The 17,095-nt window shown below is 41.0% G+C and overlaps 1 protein-coding gene across 2 annotated transcripts in view; it reads left to right on the top strand.

Moving 5' to 3' along the window:
• Positions 1 to 17,095, top strand: part of ofd1 (OFD1 centriole and centriolar satellite protein) — a 94,156-nt gene that overhangs the window by 3,351 nt on the left and 73,710 nt on the right. For both annotated transcript variants that reach the window (XM_069889945.1, XM_069889944.1), the window contains exons 3-8: positions 3,344 to 3,559; positions 5,193 to 5,261; positions 5,360 to 5,390; positions 5,506 to 5,613; positions 8,854 to 8,990; positions 13,052 to 13,225. In XM_069889945.1, coding sequence (XP_069746046.1) covers positions 3,344 to 3,559; positions 5,193 to 5,261; positions 5,360 to 5,390; positions 5,506 to 5,613; positions 8,854 to 8,990; positions 13,052 to 13,225 — 735 coding nt within the window. The remainder of the gene's footprint in view (positions 1 to 3,343; positions 3,560 to 5,192; positions 5,262 to 5,359; positions 5,391 to 5,505; positions 5,614 to 8,853; positions 8,991 to 13,051; positions 13,226 to 17,095) is intronic.

Here is a 17,095-nt window from a genome sequence, read left to right as displayed (position 1 = left end):
GGAAGTTGATGGTGGACAAACCGAACTGGCACTTGGACAGATTGATGGTTAGCCTGAAAGTCTGCAGTCAGGCAAACAGGCATTTTAAATGTTCTTTCTGGGCCCTGGGGTCTGGGCTGGCAATGAGAATGTTGTCCAGGTACACTAAAATCCCCTTCAGGTCTCTTGCCACTACGTCCATGAGGCGCTGGAATGTTTGGGCTACATTTTTCAGCCCGAATGGCATTCTCAGGAACTCGAAGAAGCCAAGCGGGGTGATTATGGCCATCTTCTGGAGGTTGTTCTGGTGCACTGGGTGGTAGCCCTTCACCAGATTGACTTTGGAAATAATCTGGCACCTTGGAGTTGTGCAGCAAAATCCTATATGTGTGGGATGGGGTATCTGTCCGGTACGGTTGCGCCAGCAGCCAGAATTCTTTGGGACCATGTGTAGTGGCAAAACCCATGGGCTGTTGGAATGGCGGATGATTCCCAATTCCTCTATCATGGCAAACTCGGCCTTGGCTTGGAGGAACTTATCTTGGGGCATTTGCTGCACCTGCATGTACATGGGTGGTCCAGTGGTCTCAATGTGGTGTTGCACACCATGTGCTGGCTCCGTATTGTGGAAATTGGGGGCCAGTAGAGCGAGAAAGTCAGTGAGCAATGCAGTGTACTTGCTTTGTTCAAGACCGTGACACCCAAAGGCTAGAAAATGAGTTGGCAAATTTAAACTAACATACCCATTTAAATTTTTTTGTTTAGGACTAAAAGGGCTTTGTTAACACTAACAAAGGAACAGCAATGGAAAATTCAAAATAATAGTTTTTAATTAAATGATTGATAACATAACATTTCTTACAATTCTCTAAACTTACCTCTAAATTTAACCCCACTATGCGCAAATGTAAAGTGTGTGTATAATTAAAGTCCCACATTGAAAAGTCAATTATTAAAACTTCAGCATCATTTTAGTCTTGCTTGAAGGTCTTAAATTCTCATTTCAGAAATAATTATAAAGTGCTTTTAAGAATCCTATCTTCAGGCCTCTTTACACACAATTCTTTTGAAGAGATGTCTTGAGTGATATTCTTTAAATAGGCGAGACAATGTTTTGAGCCACCAATGTACCTTCTGTGAAAAGGAGAATACAATTCCTGTCTTCCCAGGATCAAACCTTGTTACTGAAGATTTTGAAATCTGTTTTCCACACAAAGAATCTGTCCTCTTTTCAAAGAAACAGCAAATGTGGCTATTTTCTTCCACAATGAATTCACAAACCCAGACAAGGGTTAAATGAAGTAGTCTTACAAAAATTGACCAAGTAGAATTCTGTCCTCTTTTCCCGAAGAGTCAGCAAAATGGTCTTCCTTATTTCAAAAGCCATTTATTCTGTGTTCCCCTTTTTCCAGGAGTAACACACAACAGCACCTATTCTGGTTACTGTAATTCAATCCCGTCTTTCACAAGATTCCAACCTCTGGGTATCACAGAGTTTTGACTTCTATACTCTCTGAACTGAACCAAAAATGTCTGAATTCAATAATATATTTCCAGCCAACTTCTCATGTCACATGGTATGTGACATCATTTCCGTCTTTGAAACTCGTAAGGTCTTTTGATATGAATGTGGTAAAAACATTCAAGTCCAGTTATGTCTCTGAGAAGTCTGCTTTCCTCAGAACTAAAATGGCCACGAGTTTGAACTAACACCTATTGTTTCCATTATCCCAAGAACCATCATAAATCCTTTTCATCTTCTTGACTCTAACTTCAATCAGCATCCATTTTCATTTCAAACTGGCTTTTGTCTTTTACCTCGAATAACCATGTGTGTTTAAATTGCTAATGTGTTGCCTTTGTCCCCTGTAGCCACCCAAACTACCTTATTAAGCCATATCTAGATAAAATATAGTTTTAACATTAAAGTAATGATTTGTATTAACATAGATCTGTTGTACTCAGTACAACAGCAACACCATCTAAAATTTGCTGACAACACTATGATAGGTTGTATAAAAAGGGGCAATGAATCAGCATCCAGGAGGGAGATTGGAAACTTGGGTGAATGATGTACTAACAACAACCTCACATCAGTGTCACCAAAATCAAGGAGTTGTTTGTGGACTTTAGGAACAGAAAACCAGAGGTGTACAATTCAGTGATCGATTGTGGATCAAAGGTGGAGAGGGTGAGCAAATTTTATGATATATTCATGACAATAAATTATGATACTGGATCTGAAATTTAAATTTTGGGAGTTACTATATTAGACCTAGCAAACTAATGTCATCATGAAGAAAGCACGCCAGTGGCTCCACTTCCTCAGGAGTTTGTGACATTTGGTATGACATTGAAAACCCTGACAGACTTCCACAGATGTGTAGTGGAAAGTGTACTGACTGGGTGCTTCACGGCCTGGTATGGGGGCGCCAATACCTCTGAGCAGAAAGCCCTGCAAAAGGTAGTGGGCCAAGCACAGTACATCAGAGGCAAACTTTACCTATCAATGAGAAAATCTACATGGAATGCAGCTGTTAGAGAGCATCAGCAATCATCAAGGATCCACACCACCCAGGACATGCTCTGTTCTTGCTGCTACCTTAAGGAAGCCAGTAGAGGTGTTACAACACTTGTAGCGCCAGGTTCAGGAACAGTTGCTACTCTTTCAGCATCAAACTCCTAAACAACAAACACAATTTAAGGACTCCTACTTTGCACATTATTTATTACTGAATTTTTTTTCTCTATTGCACGGTTTGTTTACATTTCTCTTGTATATGGATCTTGAGCATGGTTTTTGCACAGCCGATAAGTAGAAATTCTGCCAGGCTCCCAGGAAAAGGAATCTTGTGGTTCTATGTGATGTCACATGTCTGCTCTGCCAATACTTCTGAATATTGAATGCTTGGACAAATACATGGTTATATATAAAGTGGAAAAATATGGTGCTTGCATTGGAAGCAAAATAAAGTTTCCTTATTGTTACTTTGTGATCCTTGAAGATCACTTAAAATATAAATAATTAAGTTGCAGCACTAAATTGATTATAGATGGGTATTAAACAGCTACTTTCTGATGTTTGCATGTAGTTTTTAAATCAATTGTGTAACTTTGAAATTTAGGAATCTTTGGGAATTCATTTATAATTATTTTCGCTCTACCTAATTCATTTTTCTATATTATACCCTGAGGTTGGGTGTGCAAACTTTTAGTTTCCAGGAATGCTAATTTGTACAGTGTCCAGTATTTAATCCACATTAAATAATAATAACTTGTGTGAATTATAGAAGTCCACATGCTTGCAAGCAAATTTCTTCAAAAGTTTGGCTTATTAACTCATTGATACATTTTCTCTTGACAGTCTCAGCTTCGAAATCAGTTGGTTCATGAACTGACACGCCCTGATTTAAATGGACATTTACTTTCATGCAGTAATCGTCATCAACATCCTTCTACTGAGGAAGATTCCCTATTGATTATGGCTGCAAATAGTATTGTTGCTGACCACTTGAGCAGGACGGGATATGAATACTCACTCTCTGTCTTCTATCCAGAATGTGGCTTAGAAAAGGAGAAGGTAACATTGTATTTTTTTAAAATAATTCCCTGATTATTGCCACCAAGAAGCAGCTGATTTGAGGTGCAAATAACAGCAAATTATTGGTATAGTTTGAAATCAGTACTTGTCGATTGGACAGGCAGTGTTTTTTTTTCCTCCAAAATAATTAGCCCAAAGGTATGTTTTTGCTGTTAAGTTTTATAAATGTATTTAAAACAATTGTAATCTGATTTTGGGCACCATGGTAACAAATTGAATTCAAATGAAGTGGGAGCTTGTGGAATTGTTGTCAGGGTATCAAGTTACAATGAAAAGATCTGTGCTATTGAGACAAGTCAACATGTAAAGCATAGTTAAGTACCAGCATTAAAAAGTCTGATAACAAGAAGGAACATGCTGTCTTTGAATCTGGAGGTTGGTGTTTTCAAGATGATGCATCTTCTTCCCAATGGAAAAGGGAGAAGAGAGTGTAATCAGGGTGATTAATATTGGCGTTCGGAGGTATAAATTGATTTGATCAATCAGGTTTGGTTTGTGAGATGGCCTGCGCTGTGCTCGCAATTCTGCACTTTCTTGCCCTCTTGGGCAGAACAGTTCCAGTACTATGCTGGCATGCAGAAGGACAGGATGCTTTCTATGGTGCATCTATAAGACATTAGGGATCTGCTGAATTTCCTAAGGCTTATTAGAAACTTGAATTGTCATTCTGTTTTTTTTGGTCGTAGCGTCGTTGTGGCTGAACCAGGACAGATTGTTGCTGATCTTCACTCCGAAGAACTTGAAGCTCTCCATTTCAGTATCATTGATAGATGATTATTAGATTGTTGTTACTTTATGTTAAAAGCTGGTGATGCTGTCTTCTGGTCAGGTGCTCATTAAATTCAGCTCAGCATTCAACATGATGATACCTCAGAGGCTGGAGGATAAACTGACCTCGCAGGGACTCAAGACCCCTCTCTGCAATTGGATTTTGGACTTCTTGCTGGAAAGACGTCAAGCCCCATCACACTGATCTCTGGTGCACATCAGGGCTGTTCACGCTGCTGATTCACAACTGCATTGCCAGATTTAGTTACAATAGAATGATCAAATTTATGGATGATTCAAAGTTGTTGGCCTCATCAGCCACAGTGATGAGTCAGCTTATGGAGAGAAGATTGAAAGCCTCAAAATGGTTTGAGAATAGCAACCCGAGTCTCAACATGGACGAGACAAAGGAGATGATTGTGGGCTTTAGGGGGGGTTAAAGGTTGACCATTCTTCACTGCACATGAAGAGTTCCATTGTGGACAGCACAAAGTAACTTGGCGTGCGCCTGTACAGAGGGTCATTAAAACAGAGAAAAGGATCACAGGGGCTCCCTTTCCACTATAGATTACTGGGAGCATTGTCTAAATAGGGTGAGAGAAATTGTAAACCCTTTCCATCTAGTGCACAGAAGTTTCAACCATCAAAAAGAAGGTACAGGGCTTCATCGGTATATTTTCTTTGTTCCATTTTATTTCTACAACTGGCAAGTTAATACCAGGCAGCCTGACTGAAAATATGTGAGCATTGAAATTGGTGGAGTGACCTCTTGTTCGCACATTCTTGGTGATGGAGTTTATCCATCAGCAAATTATGAATTTAATTTTGCTGTAATTTTTTGAAGGTACTTACAGCAAGAGATCTACTAAAGATAATGAAAGTCAGCTCAAGATCAGACCTTTACCAATCCATTGTGAGTACGAGTTTGATTATATTATAAACAAATCTGATAGTTAATGAGTTGTTTCTTTAACATATTGCATGACGTGTGTTTTATTTTTCCAACTTCAGATCTCAAATCTTCAAAAGGACCACAAAAAGGGTAATAGAGTTAGTTTTAAATTTGCAGTAATACATTTGGAAAAACTAGAAATCCTTTTGTAAATGTTCAAACAAAAGATTTCTTAACAGGTTCTTAATGCTTCTATTGTCATTAGGATTTCTTATTCAATTCTTGATGGAACTGACTGATAATTGTCTAACAAAGGACTCTCGAGATGCAGAGGTTCAGACCAGCCATAGTTCACAGTACAAGGAATCTATTGGTAAGGATCTGGGGTGGACTTTTCTCTTTTGTAGTTTTTCTTAAAGGTGCCACTGTACATATTTGTACAGTGTACTGTAATTATTTGTACAGTGTTGGACTGAGAGCTTATTCTATAAGGTAGAGGAAATTGGAATGCCCCTGTATAGGTCAGGCAGCTTCTATGAATATTTCAGGTGCTGTTCTTGTGGGTAGTCAAAAAATAGCTGAAGTGGGAAGCCATATTGGAGATGATTATGGATTTCAGGAGGATGAAAGTCGACCACTCTCTACTAAACATCAATGGCTCCATTTTAGAGAGAGTTCGGAGCACAATTTATTGGTGTGCATGTAATAGTTGATCTATCCTGGATAGATTAGTCAGGAAGACGTAACAGTGCCTACACTTCCTAAGGAAGTTGAGGAGGGCAAAGCTACCGGTTTCTACCTTGAAAATGCCTTACCGGAGCACAATTGAGAGTGTCGTGTTTGGTTCATCATCGTCTGGTATGGTAGCTGCAAAGTGTGGAATTAAGGGTCAGCTTAGTGTAGACTGATGTATATTGATCAGTGTTAACCAATGCCTATACTGTATGTGCCTTGCTGATGTGTGAAAGAATGTTTTGAGGGCCATAAATACTTTAAGAAAAATGAGAGACCCCATGATGGGTGTTGCCTCGTAACCACAACCGAGCTAGTAAATTTTCACTAGCCGGGAGTTCTTCAGACTTGTAAGAGGAATGTCTGAAGAAAGGGGAACCAGTTTCTGTGATTTGGTTCGCAAAATAATATGATTTGTAGATGAATAGTGCATAGTTTAATGCTGATAGGATGATGTTTGTCACATGGGAAAAGACTGTTTTGTGATTGGTTAAGTTAGATCATGTCAGGAATATACAAATCCATATATTTGTTTGTTTGGGGAGCTCCTTGATCCTCTATGGGGTGTGATGGACCTCCCACCAAGCTTGTGTGAAAATAAAGAAGTACTGGGAAACAAAGTGTTTGAGTCGTCCCTTCCTTCCGATATGTTTACTGAAGAATAGAACACTACCTGAACCTGGACGAAGGGGGTCAAAAAGAACCATCCACAAAATAAAGTCAATACAGAGGTTAATTAAAAAGCTGAGAAAATCATTGGGGCCTCCCTTTCCTCTATTGTCAGAATTCACCAGAAGCACTGCTTAATTAGGCAATTAAAGAATTGTTTAGGATCTCTACCATCTTTAATCTACTTCATCAGAAAGGAGGCATCAAAATCAAGTCCCAGGCTGGGAAATAACTCTTCCCAAAGGCTGTGAGATTGATGAATGGTATCCAGTGATCTTGGGTCTTGTGAATGAAATTGAGTAAATTATTCATACATATTTATTTTGTATAATATTTTTATGTATGTATAATAATTGTGCTGTGTGGAACTATGTGCAGTGCATGTGTGTGCATCATGGTCCAGAGAAACACGGTTTCATCTTGTGTATGTACTGTAGGATGATAATGAATTTAAACTTGTGCAGCAAATGGAATTACAACTATTTTCCAATGTGAATCTGATGAACTTTGTTAATGATTTATCATCTCTAGGGCAGAATAGTAGCAGTTTAGCATGACATTATTATAGTGCCAGTGACCTGGGTTTGAATTTGGGGCTGTCTGTGTGTGTATATAGGGTTTCCCCAGGCACTCCTCCTATCCTGTAGGTTGTAGGTTGATTAGGTGTAATTGGATGGCATGGGTTTCAATGGCCAGAATCAGCTTCTACTCTTCTTTGGCTTGGCTTCGCGGACGAAGATTTATGGAGGGGGTAAAAAGTCCACGTCAGCTGCAGGCTCGTTTGTGGCTGACAAGTCCAATGCGGGACAGGCAGACACGGTTGCAGCGGTTGCAGGGGAAAATTGGTTGGTTGGGGTTGGGTGTTGGGTTTTTCCTCCTTTGCCTTTTGTCAGTGAGGTGGGCTCTGCGGTCTTCTTCAAAGGAGGTTGCTGCCCGCCAAACTGTGAGGCGCCAAGATGCACGGTTTGAGGCGTTATCAGCCCACTGGCGGTGGTCAATGTGGCAGGCACCAAGAGATTTCTTTAGGCAGTCCTTGTACCTTTTCTTTGGTGCACCTCTGTCACGGTGGCCAGTGGAGAGCTCGCCATATAACACGATCTTGGGAAGGCGATGGTCCTCCATTCTGGAGACGTGACCCATCCAGCGCAGCTGGATCTTCAGCAGCGTGGACTCGATGCTGTCGACCTCTGCCATCTCGAGTACTTCGACGTTAGGGATGAAAGCGCTCTAATGGATGTTGAGGATGGAGCGGAGACAACGCTGGTGGAAGCGTTCTAGGAGCCGTAGGTGGTGCCGGTAGAGGACCCATGATTCGGAGCCGAACAGGAGTGTGGGTATGACAACGGCTCTGTATACGCTTATCTTTGTGAGGTTTTTCAGTTGGTTGTTTTTCCAGACTCTTTTGTGTAGTCTTCCAAAGGCGCTATTTGCCTTGGCGAGTCTGTTGTCTATCTCATTGTCGATCCTTGCATCTGATGAAATGGTGCAGCCGAGATAGGTAAACTGGTTGACCGTTTTGAGTTTTGTGTGCCCGATGGAGATGTGGGGGGGCTGGTAGTCATGGTGGGGAGCTGGCTGATGGAGGACCTCAGTTTTCTTCAGGCTGACTTCCAGGCCAAACATTTTGGCAGTTTCCGCAAAGCAGGACGTCAAGCGCTGAAGAGCTGGCTCTGAATGGGCAACTAAAGCGGTATCGTCTGCAAAGAGTAGTTCACGGACAAGTTTCTCTTGTGTCTTGGTGTGAGCTTGCAGGCGCCTCAGATTGAAGAGACTGCCATCCGTGCGGTACCGGATGTAAACAGCGTCTTCATTGTTGGGGTCTTTCATGGCTTGGTTCAGCATCATGCTGAAGAAGATTGAAAAGAGGGTTGGTGCGAGAACACAGCCTTGCTTCACGCCATTGTTAATGGAGAAGGGTTCAGAGAGCTCATTGCTGTATCTGACCCGACCTTGTTGGTTTTCGTGTAGTTGGATAATCACGTTGAGGAACTTTGGGGGACATCCGTTGCGCTCTAGTATTTGCCAAAGCCCTTTCCTGCTCATGGTGTCGAAGGCTTTGGTGAGGTCAACAAAGGTGATGTAGAGTCCTTTGTTTTGTTCTCTGCACTTTTCTTGGAGTGTAAAAAAAAAAATTAATTTTCTAATGCTCCCTTCTGATTTGTTGTTTTGCTGTTGTCCTCAGTATTTCATTTTTCAATTTATATTTTCACAGTTGATAAATTACAAATGATTGATGAAGAATATGCTGCTTTTCAACCAGCCAATGTGCAAGAGGATTTTTGGGAAACAAAACTGCTTAAATATCGTAATCAAATAGAAGAACAGCTTCAAGTGGAGTTCAATCAAGAGGTAGTGCAACATATACTATTGTCATTTTTAATCACATTCTAATGTTATATAATCTAGTCTTTCCGTATTAGGAAAATATTTAATAGTTTAATTTACAGTAACCAAAAGAACAAAATGCCCAATGTGTGCAATTAAATACAGAAGTTATTGGTGATGCTGTGCTGTACCACCATTGAAATTGTTAGAGGATACACAGTCAGTGCACCTATGATAAATGTAGGTTGTCACCAAGCAGTAGGATAATGTTTGAAAGATGTAATGTTTTTGCCTTAATTTAATTTTGTGTTCCCCAATATTTATATCATTTCCTGCATAACATTCAGACTGTTTCCCCACAGACAGTGCCTGACCTGCAGAGTATTTCCTTGATTTTTTTATTTTGCTTTGATTTTGCATCATCTGAAGATCTTTGTCTCAAAGTAAAATTGGTGACTTTTACTATTTGGTTTCATCTGGGAGAAAAAAAAATTCAACCTGGTTACTTTGTTTGATGACAATTATTGCTGGATGAACAGAAGTGCTTGATTTCAGATTGTATTGGGAAAGGGGAGATTATTGGGCTGAAATGTTTGCCTTTTGCTACATAACAAGCCGCAGCAGTTTTTTTTCTGACAGGTAAGAATGTCTCTGACTTTTCCATCTACATGTTCAAAATGGAAGTCAGAGCCTCAGTTGTCTGCACCCTGCCTCAGTTGTCTGCACCCTGCCTCAGTTGTCTGCACCCTGCCTCAGTTGTCTGCACCCTGCCTCAGTTGTCTGCACCCTGCCTCAGTTGTCTGCACCCTGCCTCAGTTGTCTGCACCCTGCCTCAGTTGTCTGCACCCTGCCTCAGTTGTCTGCACCCTGCCTCAGTTGTCTGCACCCTGCCTCAGTTGTCTGCACCCTGCCTCAGTTGTCTGCACCCTGCCTCAGTTGTCTGCACCCTGCCTCAGTTGTCTGCACCCTGCCTCAGTTGTCTGCACCCTGCCTCAGTTGTCTGCACCCTGCCTCAGTTGTCTGCACCCTGCCTCAGTTGTCTGCACCCTGCCTCAGTTGTCTGCACCCTGCCTCAGTTGTCTGCACCCTGCCTCAGTTGTCTGCACCCTGCCTCAGTTGTCTGCACCCTGCCTCAGTTGTCTGCACCCTGCCTCAGTTGTCTGCACCCTGCCTCAGTTGTCTGCACCCTGCCTCAGTTGTCTGCACCCTGCCTCAGTTGTCTGCACCCTGCCTCAGTTGTCTGCACCCTGCCTCAGTTGTCTGCACCCTGCCTCAGTTGTCTGCACCCTGCCTCAGTTGTCTGCACCCTGCCTCAGTTGTCTGCACCCTGCCTTTATTTTCCACTGCTCAACTTGCCAGCTAGTCCAAGAGTGGTGCACAGGTTCACTAAATTGAAACTCTGGAAGGTAGGTGTTTAGTAGTGCTTCCCTATTGATTTGAATTGGATGGCAAACCTTGTAAAAGTAGTTTGTTGATATTTGCTTTCTGGTAATTTCTGGAAATGTAACTAAAGTTATGACTTGATACATTTTGTAGCATAAATCAGTTTTGAAGCATCTCCAATTATTGGAGAAACTTGAAACCAATTTGATAGTACTGAGCTGTCGAAAGAATTCTGTAAAGCCACAAAATATGTATGGCTACAGAAATTGCAGCGAGAGGGTGGCCACGTGCTGCTGTCTAGATTGAGCATAATCCTGCCCAATGTGTAAAATCTCGTAGGTTTTATCAAGGACAGGTTCCAATGCTATCCCTTCATTTGAAACTGGATTATTCATATGCAATGAAATAGGAGCATCCATTGATTAAACAGAAGTTCTTTCTGCATTTTACTAATGGAGCACAGTTCCAACATTATCAATATCCATTGTAACAATAGTTAACATAGGAGTTGCAAGCTTTTTGCACCATCTGATCTCAAGCTTGTGATACCACTGTAGCCATGAATATTTTAAAAAAATTGGGTAAGTAGTGTTTTTGTATTGGTGTTACTTTCAAAATCTATAATGCATCGAATTAATACAATCTTGTTTATCAACAGGATAAGAAGAGTAATCTTTCATGTATTCTTTATTTCTTAGTGGTATTCCATTAATGCTATTTCCCTTAAATGAAACAAGATGCACAAATTGCATAGTGGTTGGAATGGACATAAAGCAAAGTTGGTGTAATACAAGCACTGATATCGGGGGTGGGGGGGGGTGTTAGGTTGATGGACTGAAAAATATTGCACCTGATTTTTATTGACATCTTAAAATTTAAACATAGAGCATGGTAATAGGCCATTTTAGCCCATCAGTCCATTCCGCCCAATTTACATCCCATTAACCTACACCAGGGGTGTCAAACTCAAATTCACAGAGGACCAAAATTAAAAACTTGGACTAAGTCGAGGGCCGAACTAAATATTAATTGAACATTTTCAACAACATCTGCATGTTTTCTCTTCTTGTAACATATGTAATGTTAAACTTTTTCTTATTAAAATAAATGTTTAATAATAGTTTTGGATAAACTCTTTCCAGAAGCATTAACAAATGAGAAATAAAATATTCAATAAATAATATTTCTCTATAGAGGATTTGTCAAATGTTGCTAGTGTGCTGTCGAATAGTAAAATCTGAGGGCTATTGAGAATGTGGGAGAATAACATGATTCCTGAAACAATCAAATGGGTGACTGATTGTGGGCATGAACTCTAGCAGGGTTATTTGCCATGCCCTTTTTCCATTGGTACAGATATCCTTTGATTTACACACTTTTCAAGTTTTATGCCTAATGAGCTTGTATCCAGGTGCAGGACCATTTTTAACCAGGAATATATTTATCACTGTGACGTGAAACTATTGGAAGATCATTTTATCCTGAGATTAAAGTTCATAATACTTACTCAGGCCTGTGTGTGGGAGGGCGGGGTTTGCGGGCGATGGGGTTTGCGGGCGATCGGGTTGGACAACGACAGTGCGGGGGCATCGGCTCTCGCTGCAGGGCGGCATCTCGGCGGATCAGCGGCCCCGTCACCGTGAGTCGCGGATCGGCCTGCGGCAGGGAGGGGGAGTGGGCAACGGTCCTGGCGAGGTCAGGCCCGAGGCCTCCGGTTCCGGGCGCTGGGAAGCGGCCTTGGCTTCCCCTGACACCGGCCAGACCCCAAAACCAGAGTCCACGGTGAGACCCTGCAATGTAAACAGAGGAGGTGGGGTCGATTAGCAGGCTGACGCCAATGCATTCTGGAATTTGTTGTATTACTGTGCATGCGCTATACTGGCACAGCGGCCAGCATGCCACCTCTAATACATTTTTGAAATGATCTTGCGGGCCAAATATAATTATATCGCAGGCCAGAGTTTGACATGTGTGACCTACACCCTCGGTACATTTTTCGAATTGTGGGAGGAAACTGGAACCCCTGAAGAAAACCCACACAGACACAGGGAGAACATACAAACTCCTTACAGACAGCACTGGATTCAAATCCCGATCACTGGCTCCTGATCCATGCCGCCAACTTTTCAACATTCTACCAGATTGATCTTCCTCAAATCTGAATTGAGTCCTTAATTCCAGACACCTTGCACTGTTGGAAACCTTCTCATTGTTTTCAAATTTTTGGCTGCATTCTCAATGTTCTTGAATCCAGAATTGATCGTTTGTCATAATACCTGTATTTTCAAGATTGTTGTATTGGTAGTTCCTGATAATCTTCAGTCTTCCTGGAATTTTCTTATTGTGTTCCATAGATGTTGCATCCACTTCCCAGATCCCTTGGCTACTGGAGATTGCCAGCTTAGTGTTTCAGATCATGCTTGTTGGATAATGATTTGTTTTTTTTCCCCAATCCTCCTGAAGATCATGGGTGAAATTATTTTGGGTCCATCAAATGCTGTTGTCGTTGAGAGTTTCTGCTATTGCAGCAATTTCTCTTTTTATAAATCTTACATTGTTCTGAAATGCTGTTTACCTTAACCATATGTGTAATTAGCTATGATGCAAGGCTGCTCAAATCATATTACAGTTGACACTATTTGCTTTAGATTAAAAATTTAACTTGGCGTTCAAGAAACTTAACCAGTTTTTTTTTGTTATAGCTGCAGCATTTTAAGGACGTGGAATTAGCTAAAATTCAGGTTGAAGAGAAAGAGAGGTCAAGGAAGGACAGAGAAGAACACAGATTGAAACTAGATAAAATGTACCAGTTGAAAACTGAAACATTGATCGCACGAGAGAAGAATGCTATTGAGAGACTTCAGAAACAGCAGGAAGTAGGTTTAAATATGCTTGAAAAATAAATTGGCTTTCTGTAACTGAATATTGTGAATTACTTAAATGCTAATACTTAACTGATTGGGTTGAAAATTCATTATTTTTCAGATTGAAGTCAAATTTCTACCTCATTGTCTTTAAATTAAATAGTGTAGTGAGAAATAGTTTCATTGTCAGTGATGCAATGGGGTCTTTTATATCTTGCACACATGAGGAAAGAAAAGCTACACAAGCCCATTCAATGTTTTGACATTGCAGAATATCATGAAGGGAAGGAGACTCTTTATGGACACCCTTTTCAATAATGACCACTTCTGCTTCTGCAGATGTACTCGTGGACAAACAAAAAAAAAAGCAGGGGAAAAGAAAATGTGTTTCAATAATACTCATAAGTGACTGAGTGCATCTCTCAGGACTGAGTAGACCACGCTGTAATGATCTACTGGCATCATTGTTTCAACATTTCTCATTTTTGACCCCTGATGAGCTAGGTGGTAGGCCCCCGAATGAAGGTTAAAAACACAATGCTGGAGAAACTCAACAGGTCAATGAGAATATATAGCACTGACCTCCACCATTAAGAAATGCTTCAAGTGTATGGTGATGGAATACATCAAAGCACACCTCCCAGAGACACTGGACCCATTTCAATCCCCGTATAGGAGAAATCATTCCATAGAAGATGCTATCGTCTTGACCCTTCACTCCGTCCTGACCCACCTGAAGAATGGCGCCTCATATGCCAGACTGCTTTTCATTGATTTCAGCTCAGAGTTCTCCTGTCACCAGCAGTGGAGGGTCTTCCTTGTCCTACCAGTCCCTTTGTCATTACTGAGCTCACCAGGATGCTCTTTCTTCTTAATGATGTTCCAAACAGTTGATTTTGGTAATCCTAAAGTTTGGGGGATGTCTCTTACAAATACCTGTGAAGTCAAGTGTCCCAAACACTATGGTGCCCTGAAATGGGGCAACTATGCATTAAAAAAAATGAAGTAATTTCCACATTATTAAACCAGAGTGTATACAAATAACCTTGAATAAAATCTAGAATGTGCACTTTAATCATATGTGAATTGTTTGGTGAAAAATGGATAACTGTAAAGCACAGGGGCAAATAAAGGAAAAAAATGTCTTTGTCCCAAATATTATGGAGGGTACAGTAAAAGCAGTCCTGAGAGATCACTTAATGTGCGCTCAGTCACATATGAGTATTATTGAAACACATTTTCTTTTCCCCTGCTTTTTTTTTGTTTGTCCATGAGTACCTCTACAGCTGCTACCCCATGAATGTGAAGGTACGGTGATGGGTTTGCTGTTGAAATAGGAACATAGGAAGTAGGAACAGGAGTAGGCCAAAAATGGCCCATTGAGCCTGCTCCGCCATTCAATACGATCATGGCTGATCTAATTTATGACCTAACTTCACCTACCTGCCTTCTCCCCATATCCCCTAATTCCTCTATCATGTAAAAATTTATCTAACCAAATTTTAAATATGTTTAATGAGGCAGCCTCAACCACTTCCCTGGTTAGAGAATTCCAAACATTCACTACTCTCTGGGAAAAACTATTTTTCCTCATCTCTGTCCTAAATCTACTCCCCCGAATCTTGAGACTGTGTCCTCTCGTTTTAGTTTCCCCGGCCAGCTCAAAAAACCTTCCTACATCTATCCTATCCATACCCTTCATAATCCTATGTTTCTATAAGATCTCCTCTCATTCTTCTGAACTCGAGCGAATACAATCCTAGATGATTTAATCTTTCATCATAAGTCAACCCCTTCATCCCAGGGATCAACCTAGTAAACCTCTTCTGGACCGTCTCCAAAGCCAGTATATCCTTCCTCAAATATGGAGACCAGAACTGGACACAGTACTCCAGGTGCGGTTTCACCAGTACCTTATACAGTTGCAACATTACCTCCCTATTCCTGAATTCAATTCCTCTAGCGATGAAGACCAACATTCCATTTGCCTTCTTAATAACCTGCTGCACCTGCAACCTAACTTTTTGCGATTCATGCACAAGCACTCCCAAGTCTCTCTGCACAACAGCATGCTGTAGTTTTTTACCCTTTAAATAATATTCAGCTCTTTTATTTTTCTTGCCAAAGTGGATAACCTCACACTTACTAACATTGTACTCCATGTGCCAGACCTTTGCCCACTCATCCAGCTTAACTATATCCCTCTGCAGACTCTCCACATCCTCATTACAATTTGCTCTTCCACTCAATTTGGTGTCATCCGCAAACTTGGCTACACCACATTTTGTCCCCTCCTCCAAGTCATCAATGTAAATGATGAACAGTTGTGGGCCTAACACTGACCCCTGCGGCACCCCACTTACCACTCCCTGCCAACCTGAAAAACTCCCATTTATCCCGACTCTCTGCCTCCTGTCAGACAACCAATTTTCAATCCAGACCAATATACTTCCCCGGACTCCACTTTCCTGTAACTTACTGATAAGTCTCTTGTGCGGGACCTTATCAAACGCTTTCTGCAAATCCAAATATACAACATCAACCTGTTCCCCTCTATCCACCGCACCCATTATATCCTCAAAGAATCCTAACAAGTTTGTCAAACAAGATCTTCCCTTTCTAAAACCATGCTGCATCTGCCTGATTGAACCCTTGCGTTCCAAAAGTTTCACTATTTCATCTTTAATGATGGCTTCAAGCATTTTTCCAACTACAGATGTCAAGCTAATTGGCTGATAATTTCCAGTCTTCTGCCTACATCCCTTCTTAAAAACTGGCGTGACATTTGCTGTCTTCCAGTCTGCCGGGACCTGCCCAGAATCCAAGGAATTTTGGTATATGACCACCAATGCATCAACTATAACTTCTGCCATTTCCTTCAGAACCCTTGGATGCATATAATCAGAACCAGGTGATTTGTCTGGTTTTAGTCCCATTAGTTTCTCAATCACTACTTCCTTTGTAACAACTATTTTATCAAGGCCCTCCCCAACATTCGCATCCTTAACTCCGCACTTGGGTTTGCTGGACATGTCTTCAACCGTGAAGATTGACACAAAATATTTGATTAATGCCTCGGCCATTTCCTCATTTTTTGCTACCAGTTTTCCTTTCTCATCCTCCAAGGGTCCTATGTTAACTCTGGCCACCCTCTTCCATTTTATATATTTATAAAATTTTTTGCTTTCTGTTTTTATAATTCGTGCAAATTTACTTTCATAATCCTTTTTCCCATTTCTTATTACCCGCTTTGTAACTCCTTGTTGTCTCTTAAAGTTTTCCCAATCTTCCAGTTTCCCACTGCTCTTTGCAGCTTTGTACACCCGCGCCTTCAATTTTATACTCTCCTTTATTTCCTTTATTAACCACGGTTGATTTTTCCCTCCCTTGCTGCCTTTTTTCCTGACTGGAATATATTTTTGTTGAGCATTACAAAATATTTCTTTGAAAATCTTCCACTGTTCCTCAACTGTTTCATCAATTAGCCTGTGCTCCCAGTCAACTCTGCCCAATTCCTCCCTCATCCTATGGTAGTCACCCCTGTTTAAGCATAATATATTAGTTTTAGATCTAACTATTTCCCCTTCCATCTGAATGAGAAATTCAATCATACTATGATCGCTATTTCCCAGATGGTCTCTGACTATTACATCATTTACTCTACCTATCTGATTGCACAACACTAGATCCAGGAGAGCATTTTCTCTTGTGAGATCCTTAACATGCTGCTCAAGAAAGCTATCGCGGATGCATTCTATGAAGTCCTCTTCCAGACTCCCACGACCAACTTGATTTTCCCAATCTATGTGGAAGTTAAAGTCCCCTATGACGACTGCCGTATCATTATTACATGCCTCACTTATCTCTCTATTTATTTCCTGT

Source organism: Narcine bancroftii, chromosome 7 (assembly GCF_036971445.1).
Source record: "Narcine bancroftii isolate sNarBan1 chromosome 7, sNarBan1.hap1, whole genome shotgun sequence".
In the NCBI taxonomy this organism is placed as follows: Eukaryota; Metazoa; Chordata; class Chondrichthyes; order Torpediniformes; family Narcinidae; genus Narcine; species Narcine bancroftii.
The sequence above is the reverse complement of the archived record's forward strand: the minus strand, read 5'-3'. Positions and strand labels throughout refer to the sequence as shown.